At 31.9% G+C, this 9993-nt stretch overlaps 1 protein-coding gene across 1 annotated transcript; it reads right to left on the bottom strand.

The window, feature by feature from the left end:
- Window positions 1-406: 406 nt before the first annotated feature.
- LOC143085069 (E3 ubiquitin-protein ligase NHLRC1-like) lies at window positions 407-4940 on the bottom strand. The gene is made up of 2 exons (XM_076261233.1): window positions 4662-4940; window positions 407-1640 (listed from the first exon to the last, which is right to left on the bottom strand). Exons 1-2 carry the CDS (start codon window positions 4857-4859, stop codon window positions 552-554), a joined length of 1287 nt encoding a protein of 428 aa, XP_076117348.1. The 5' UTR covers window positions 4860-4940; the 3' UTR covers window positions 407-551.
- Window positions 4941-9993: the final 5053 nt, after the last annotated feature.

Genomic DNA, 9993 nt, shown 5'->3' with positions numbered 1-9993 from the left:
ATATTTTCACACAACAAAATGTCTCACCAATCCGACTACACTATTTCGTCACATGTCAGAATTCGGGTTAATGATTGGTTAGAAGATCAGATATTCTCGCATACAGTGGAACATACATATTTAATTCTAAATCTTCGATAAAAAGATTTCCGCAAAAAATTGAGATACGAGGTTTTTGCATAACAGCGACGATATGACAACTAAACCAAGTGGTCTTTAAAACAGAACTAAAACAGTGTTATAAGGGAGACTGGTCACATATATTAGATTGGTTTTGATATTTTATTTTTTTTCTTAATATTGGTATTACTAATCAAAACAGTTAACAAATATTTCTATGGTATAAATTTAAACATATCAAAGGTTTTCCTATAAATTTATTTAAGATTTTTTATCATTTAACCATGCAAAAACTATAAATATTTCCAAAATAAATCTTTTAAAATCTTTAAAATCTATTGTGTACAGTGAATTTTAGATTACAGACATGATTGAAAAATTTACAGTAATACATATTTTGGCATCTTTAAAGAGCTAAAATCCTTTTGATATCAGGACCATGCTTCCAGTGGTTCATCTGTATGCCCTACTCTGAAAAAACAACAACTACAGCAAGCCTTTGGCCTTGATTTGAATTTTGAAGTATCACAGTCATAAATCTGAATTTCTGAAAATCTGGTTCCTCTTAGGGATACTATTAACTGGTTTTTCGTGTATGCCACACAGACAGGCTTAACGTCAATACCCAGCTGGAATGTGTTTTGAACTGGACATGCCAGGAATTCACCTTTTGGTGAAAATAACTGTACTCTGTAATTATTTGCATCTGCAACAAAAATATTATCGTAATCATCAACACAAATGCCCATTGGATAAAATAAAGAACCTAAAGCGGACCCTTGAGATCCAAACATACATCGTATACTTCCATCCGTTTTGTGAACTTTGATTCTGTGGTTTCCGCTGTCAGATACTATGATGTCATTTTTACTATTTGTTGTAATGTAATATGGAAAAAGAAATTGTTCTAAGGTTTCTCCCCCAGTTCCGAATGAAAATGCATGTTTCTTTCTGTCTGTGAAGATATGAACTCTGTTTCTTTGTAGACTACTAACAATTATACGTTCACGTTTACTAATGGCGATTCCGAATGGATTTTCACTTTTATACACATCACCATATTGTGCAATCAGTCGACCATCGGTTGTATATTCACGTAATATAGCATTTCCTGACCGACTGACTGTAACTAGGATTGATCCTGCCTTAGTTACAGCAACATCTCTGATAGAACAGTCACATTTGAAAGACATATTTTTAGTATCCCCGTCTGGGATATATATTGTAATTGTATTTTTGCTACAGTCAGCAATAATTATCCTTCCTGTTTTTGGACATACAGCAAGGCCAGAAATGTTTACAAATCCTTCAGGTCCACTATCAAACTGCCCAAATCTCTGTGAAAACGTCAAAGAACTCTTTTTAGAGCTGGGCCTTTCTGTGAGGGGAAAGTCTGGTCTGTCCCCTTTAGATCCTGATTGGTTTTGGCTTAGAGACGATGATAGTATTGTGTCTTTTAGACTGGTTATAAGATGGTTGTAAGGAAATGCAGACACACCACCTTCTGGAAGGGTTACCTCCTGGAAAACATAAATACAAAATAAAATCATTCTAATCAGATAAGGCCTAAATTTAAGTATTGTTTGTTTTCCCATCCCGACCCTGCCAAGCAATAATTTTATTTTTTTCAAAAAGCTTGAATAATATCGGACGATGCGACAAGCTTAAATAATCAGAAATGAATAAAATAATTTTCTACTTAGTTTTGATAATAAAATTTTATGAGTAGCACCGCTTTTGCAGGGTCGGTCGGGATTGGGGAAACAAACAATATTTTATTTTAGGCTTAAAAGATAGAGGACTTGTTATAACAAATGTTGGATGCTTATGGACGATCTTTGGATTAATTTGTCAAGCACAAGCTTAAGATGGAAACCCTGCAAAGCTTTAACTAGCTCTACCAAAATGATACAGGATATAAAATATATTTACATGTACATGTACCATAAAATCTAAAATCAAAAATCTTACTTTAGCAATAGGGACTTGTCTACAGGTCAGCTATGTAGCCCTTTTGTTTCTTAGAATGAGTCCAAGTATGTATACCATACTAGCATGTAGTAAGGGCACCAATATTTATTCTTAAAAGAATTTGAATTGCACAAACAATAACATGCAATTTACATGTATGATATTATCTGTATTGTATGGTGTTTTTTTTATGATCATTAATATTTAACCCCTTGAGGTTAAGTTACTATAAATTATTTGGATTCTAACAAGATATGCAAGACTTTAATACAGTCTCCCAGGTCTATAACTAAGTAAATATTTCCTTTTGAAATTTGCTTTCCCATTTATTTGCTGTACATGTAAATTACTTTTTTCCAAAGGAATAAAATGTAAGCATGCCATTTAAATGATTAATCAATATTGATTCAATATAAGTATTGTTTTATACCGATATTGTTATTTGTTATAACATATTACACAGATACACAAAAATACACTAGTAGAGTGGCTGCAAGTTGACTTTTATATGTTTTTTGATTACTTTTGTTGTTTGCTTGCTGTCTCATTGCAACGAACATGTACATACACCTCATATCTCCTATTCTTTATCTTTATTCTTTATATATTCTATATGAATTTTACGTCATGACTGCCCTTAAATAGAAGAATTTTGTTGAGGATACTTATGAAATGACGATAATTAATTTAAAATTAAAATTAGATATAGTATATATAGGAAGACCTTTTTGCAGCATTTAACATATGTTCAATATATACTTCTGTTTGTAATATATATTGATTTATATCTGGGACCAAAAGATTAGTGCTACACCCTAGGAATATATCATATATATACAATGTATTCATATACAATTTAATTAACTTTGCAATTCATTTATGAGAAAATAGTGAAATACATTGTACACTTTATTTCTGCCCTGTTTAGACATGTTTACTGACATTCACCTTGTTTGTAGAAAAAGGTTTTATGATAAAATCAAGTGTATTCTGAGTCCTGTTTAATGTTCTATAAACATTATAAAGATGTATATATTATTCATTCCTAAGATCAATGTTCCCTTAACTTCACATCAATAACATTTTTATGGCTTGTTATGTAATTTTATTTTACATAAAACCCACTTCTTGTATATACTCTATTGACATAATGTAATGCTGTTTTAAAAGTCTATTCACAAAATCCATAATGAGGGTCTTTTTTCCAAAGAGCATGGGGAGGGGCAACTATTCCCAAGAAGCATGGAAAGGGTCTATTCCCAACAATTATGGGGGGAAGGGGGGGGGGCTCTTCTTGTGTAAAGCTACATGTATAAATTAAAAGACATGTTGCTAGAAGGGCTGCAATGTTTCATTTGTCAAATATTATCAATGAGGTGCAATTTGACTGAGGTAAATGATAAACTGGTATATCAATAGGTCATCAGGCTCATACATTTATAACCTTCACTGATGTGGATCCAAGATTTTGAAAGGTGCCACAAGGCAGCAGTTAATGTGGGACTAGTTAACAGTTTATATAAATCCTATGTAGGTGGTAAACAAAAGAGGGCTACAGCTTTCTTAAATCCACTTCTTTACTGTCATTTATCAATGAATTGGTTGTAAATACTGTCCACCACTTCTTACATGTACAATGTACAGTAGTGTATTTAATGAGTATGAATGACCCCATCAGGCCCATAAAAGTGAGCTGTTTAAATTATATAGTATTACAGAAACAAAATAGCAATTGTCTATGAACTCATGATAAATACATTATACTTTTATTGTTTATATGTGTACATGTTATTTCATGTATTTCATAGCAATACAATTCAGATTATTTGGATTGTACATTGATAAGTATCTTATCTGTTGATTTTTTTATTGACACTTGAAAGTTAAATAATCCTCTGTAATCTAATTAAAAAGGTCAAAGGTTTAATTATCAGATCCCAGAATATAAATAATAGGGTTTTAACATGAAATATAATGTTTTCATTCTTAGATTAAAAAAATAAATAATAAGAAATGAAAAATCAGAACCCCTAACCCATTTTTCATATTTTTTTGTAAAAGCTGATACAACCATAACTAGAGTCCATACACTATTAAATTGCTGTCTTACTGAAAAGTTATTTTTCAGCAAAAGTTTCCATTAAGTTTAATAGGTATAAAACCAATGTAGCCCTGTAAACATTTGTTAAGTTCATGTCCTTGGTCTATTGACACAGGCAATGAATATTTTATATTAGGTGACTGTTAACTAGTTACACATGTATTATACATGTGACATCCTCTTTAAGATTTGTATACAAGTTCAAAAAACAGTTTAATTTCTTTAATCTTATCAGAATTAAGAGAGAAAAACTTAATAAATAAAGTAGTTCATAAAACAGTAATCCCAAATAAGAACCTCAATATTATAAATCAATGAAAAATTAGAGTTAATTCCCCTGATATTGCAAACTGTTTCTTTGTTGTCCTTATCATACCACAGAATTTATATACCATACAAAATACAGAAATAAGTCATAAATGTAAGGATCCAATGTTCAAAATACAAAATAAATAAGTTAATGACCTACCAGACGACATATGGGACATGGAAACTGGACGCTTCCCTGGTTACCGGTCCCTGTGAATTTCTTTATGTAGTCTTCAATACAACCTTCACAGAATGTATGTAAACATGGCAATGCCTTTGGTTGATTGTAGCATTGGAGACATATTGAACACGATAGAAATGTGTCCTCAATTTGCTCCACGACGTTGGGAGCCGTCATCTTACTGTAAACATCCCGAAGTTTAGATCGGAACAGGTGCTTGTTCAATCGGACATTTTCACAACAGGTGTCACGTGGTTAGGCTACTGTAAGGGATTAATCAATATCAACAGTCTACCATACAGGATTAATTCAATAGTAATTAATCTTGGACTTCTCTCACAAGATGAACTTATTAGAAAATAATTAAAACATTTAATCTATAACAGATAAAGTAGTCTTGCAAAAATCAAAGTATTCGACGGTTTAATTTAAAGGGAGGACAGCCCCCTCTCTTGGTCATTCCCAGTTTTAATCAATTGTACATATGCCTTTAAATAGTTTCACAATGTTTTAGTCGGTAATGTATTTTTTTCAGCGAATCAACATAGTCGTGGTATCGGTGATTTGAATAGTGCTGTTAATGTACTATTGCTGTTTTTATTATTTTGTTCCATTTTATAACCAAATGTATGATCTGATAAACAAGTCGGCGGCTTTTTTATTTCCTAAAATTTATTCTTAATCCCCCCCCCCCCCCCGCCCCATTTGATGAAAAAACATATTCTGGTCAGGCAGATGACAAATAAAAAAAATAAAAAAAATCCAGATTTTCCCCATACCTAGTAGTGTTAAAATTTTCCATTCTCAATTTAATAAGCCCCTATTATTTAATATTTTTTTAACGACATATTTTATTTTTTTGAACATGTTACCTTGTATAATTATGCCGATGACAATACTCTGTCTTATGCTGACAATGATTTTGATAATTTATTATGTACACTCGAAAGAGAAAGTGCTGTTTTAATTGACTGGTTCAGATTTAATTGTATGCAGGCAAATCCTGACAAATTCCAAGCCATTGCAGTTGGAAATAAAACATTTGCAAAAAAGCCTGTTTTTAATATGCAGTCAGCAAAAATATCCTGTGATGAGATTGTCAAACTTTTCGGTATTGATATTGACTATCAACTTAACTTTTAATCACCACATTAAAAATATTTGCCGTAAAGCATCCCAACAACTGAATGTTTTAAAGCGCATTGGCTGCTACCTTACTAAATTGAATAAACTGACAATTTTCCACACATTTATTTTATCTAATTTTAATTTTTGTCCTTTGGCATGGCATTTTTGCAACAAAAATAACACCACCAAATTGGAAAAAAAATTCAAGAAAGGGCTTTACGATTTATATATGAAGACTATGTTAGTTCATATGATGAACTACTTTTACGAGCAAAGGTTCCATCACTGAAAATAAGACGTATGCGTAACATGGCTATTGAGTGTTTTAAAATTTTATATAAATTGTCACCACCATGCTTACATGATTTAGTTGTTTTGAAAGACTGTAAATATAATTTTAGATATTCTAATATTGTAGATATACCTAGGGTTCGAACAACAACCTATGGGAAGAACTCTTTTAAATACACAGCTGCTGTTTTATGGAATGATCTACCTGATGATTTTAGAAAAATTGCTAATTTTAGTCAGTTCAAAAATATTTTAAAGTCATGGAATGGAAATGACTGTAAGTGCAGTTTGTGCAGACTTTTAGTTTATATATTATGCAAATTTATTTACCATCTAGATCATATCCCATTTTTTCAATTTTTATGCTAAGCATTTTTACCAGCTTTATGCCTAGTTAACACTTATATGCTTTTAGCCTTAATACCTAGCTTATGCTTATATTCTGCTTTTAGTGCTTCATTGTTGTGCTGTGATATTTATTGCATGTGTACTATATTATGTATTGTATTGTTATAAATGTTGTACTGTTAAATAATGTCTCATATGTCGGTTAAAAGCTCATTAGAGCTTGTTTGTCTATGTTTTATATACCATGCCGGCTCTAAATAAAGCTTATTTATTTAAGTACAATGTCAAAAAGACGACTTTTATTGCATACACTGGTAAATTACAAATAAAATATGTTCATTTTGTAATTATTGAAAGTTCAATGTTCAAGGATTTTATTTCATTACAGCCGATTTCATTGAGGGTGTAGGGAAAGGTAGAATCCTTGATTAGCTTGCTTGTTAGCTGAACCGTGAAGTCACATTTAGGTTAGGTAAACAAGCTAACAAGCAAGCTAACAAGCAAGCTAACCAAGGATTCTACCTTTACCTACATACTTAATGAAATCGGCTGTGACATTACTTGCCAATAAAGTTTCTGTAGCCATTATTTATTTAGCCCGTTTTTTTTAATTTTTTATTTTCGGTTAAAGTTCAACTTACGGGGCGCCGAATGGGACTCTTGTGGTTTTGTACTCGAAATTCAATTTTGTACGGACAAAAGTGACTTTTGTTCAACAAAAATGAGTTCAGTTTAACAAAATTTGTAGCATCCTACAAATTTAAAATTTTGTCATACAAAATTTTATTTCAGTGGACAAAAGTCACTTTTGTTACACAGACTTGACTTTTGTTACCGAATTTGAAAATTGGGCGACAAAAGTCAAATTTGTATGCAAATTAGTTTAGTTTGGATTCTGTGAACAAATTTGCATACAAAATCGACTTTTGTTACACAAAATTGACTTTTGTCACACAAAATTGACTTTTGTTACACAAAATTGACAACATTGAATTTTGTCTCACAAACCTGATATGGAAATTAAAACACAAAAGTCAATTTTGTGAGACAAAAGTCAATTTTGTCTCACAAAATTGAATCTTGTCTCACAAAATTGAATCTTGTCTCACAAAATTGACTTCCATATCAGGTAACAAAAGTCAATTTTGTATGCAAATAAGTTTATATTTGCATACCTTTTTGACAAAATTGACTTTTGTCATCACAAAATTGAAGTTCTCATAAAACAAGTCTGTATCACATAGTTTTGTAAGACAAAAATGATTTTGTTATGACAGAATTGAATTTTGTACAAAACCACAAGAGTCCCGTACAACTAGTCAAATGTGTACGCAAAATTTTACCAAACTCTTTGACAAAGCCCATACATTGACCTCGACCATAGTATAATTAACGAATTCCTCAGTGAGTAAATCATCTATTTAAAATAGCTACATGGATAACTTTAAATGATCTTGTCTCTATTTTTGTTGACTTGATGAGATAACTTTTCACTTAAATTCTAATGAGCCTTTATAGGCAACCGTACAGCCTTCAACAATGAGAATAACTCATGCCATATAGGGTTCAGACTAAAACAAAATAGTATTTATGCAGAACCTCTCAATTGAGGAAACTAATTTATAAGAAAACAATTCACGATAAATCAAACATGACACGAACCAACGACAAAAAAAAAAATTAATATCAAGCATAAAAAGAACAAGACGAACTCCGGTAAAATTAAATGTATCCTTTCTAAGAGGAGACATACATTGTAAACGGCTATAAGCTTGGATCGTGCGAGGGCTCTATAGCCAGTCAAGGTCGTTAAAGTAACGGTTAAGCTTATTAAAAGCCACTTTATTCTCTTATAACAAGTTGCTGATCTCTCGAACACTTCCACTACTCACGAAGTATAACCTTAAAATTGAAATCTGGATGAGCAAAGACTATAAGATCGCATTCGAAATAATACGTCGCATATGGGTCCATGCAAACAGTAATTCAAATTCTAATGATTTAGTCTACTCATACAACCCAAAAACCATTTCCCTCTGTGATCTGTCATATCAACGTATTGCAACGTAACATACCTCTTTATTCGGCTGTAAAACTACCCACAAGTCAAACATTTACAAAATTTGCAACTATATAAATAAGAAGATGTGGTATGATTGCCAATGAGACAACTGTCCACAAGAGACCAAAATGACACAGACATTAACAACTATAGGTCACCGTACGGCCTATAACAATGAGCAAAGCCCATACAGCATAGTCAGCTATAAAAGGCCCCGATATGAAAATGTAAAACAATTCAAACGAGAAAACTAACGGCCTAATTTAAATAAAAAAATGAACGAAAAACAAATATGTAACACATAAACAAACGACAACCACTGAATTACAGGCTCCTGACTTGGGACAGGCACATACATAAATAATGTGGCGGGGTTACACATGTTACCGGGATCCCAACTCTCCCTCTAATTTGGGACAGTGGTATAACAGTATAATATGTCGATCAACAGTTAAAACTACCGCGTAATAGGTTACATGTAAAATTGAGTCGTCTATCTTTGTCTGTTGTTCAGCATACACAGTTATTGTTAAGAGGAGCGCACACTAAATTCAACACATTCAATGTAAGATCTTTACAAAAATCTGGTTTGAAAAAACAAACTAAAAGATAGAGAACTGTAAAATAAAATTTCTTGTTGTTATGTGTACTGGAAATCAAGACTGACAGGCAAGTTTCTATATTTTTCATAGTCTTTTTTGAAATCGAATTATAACATTCAAACTCTCTGAAACGAACAATAGTTTGAATCCTAACTCGTATGCGATGTCTTCCAGATCTGGAAATTATTTACATGAACTCGAAATGAACTTGAAGTTCAAAAACACGTTTGATTATTGGTTGAACTTGAATTTGAAGTTTGTCTTTTATAATGATATACATTGTATATGCAATTTCATTTTTCTTTGTTGACATAGTTGGTTTGATTTATTGAGATTAGGATTATAATAAATGTAGACTGCTGTACTCCATTTTTTTTTACATTGTTACCTATTGTTTCTGCGTGTTTTGCTCATACATTGTTGTCAATATGATGCCAGTCCCTGAAACTGTCATACAAGTGAGAGGTTTAGCTAGCTATAAAACCAGGTTAAATGTACAATTTACAAATCGAAATGCCGGCATTAAGGAATATGACCGTTATTTTGTTTTCATTCGTTTGATGTGTGTGAGCTTTTGATTTTGCCATCATTTTTTAACGATCTTTCTGTTTTGAATTTTCCTTGGAATTAGGTTTTTTTGTTATCTACTTTTTCTAGGAGACATAATTATACTTGGAGCTTTAACTCGAATCTCAAATCTACTCCTATTACTCTCTCTCTCTCTCTCTCTCTCTCTCTCTCTCTCTCTCTCTCTCTCTCTCTCGAAGTTTTCACTTATAAAACAAATCAGTTTCAAACAGACACACAATAACTTGTGAACATTAGTTTAGGAGGTAAACGCTTTTCCAGAATTCATTCCTCTTTCCTATGACATTTGAAT

Source organism: Mytilus galloprovincialis, chromosome 8 (assembly GCF_965363235.1).
Source record: "Mytilus galloprovincialis chromosome 8, xbMytGall1.hap1.1, whole genome shotgun sequence".
Lineage (NCBI taxonomy): Eukaryota > Metazoa > Mollusca > Bivalvia > Mytilida > Mytilidae > Mytilus > Mytilus galloprovincialis.
The sequence above is the reverse complement of the archived record's forward strand: the minus strand, read 5'-3'. Positions and strand labels throughout refer to the sequence as shown.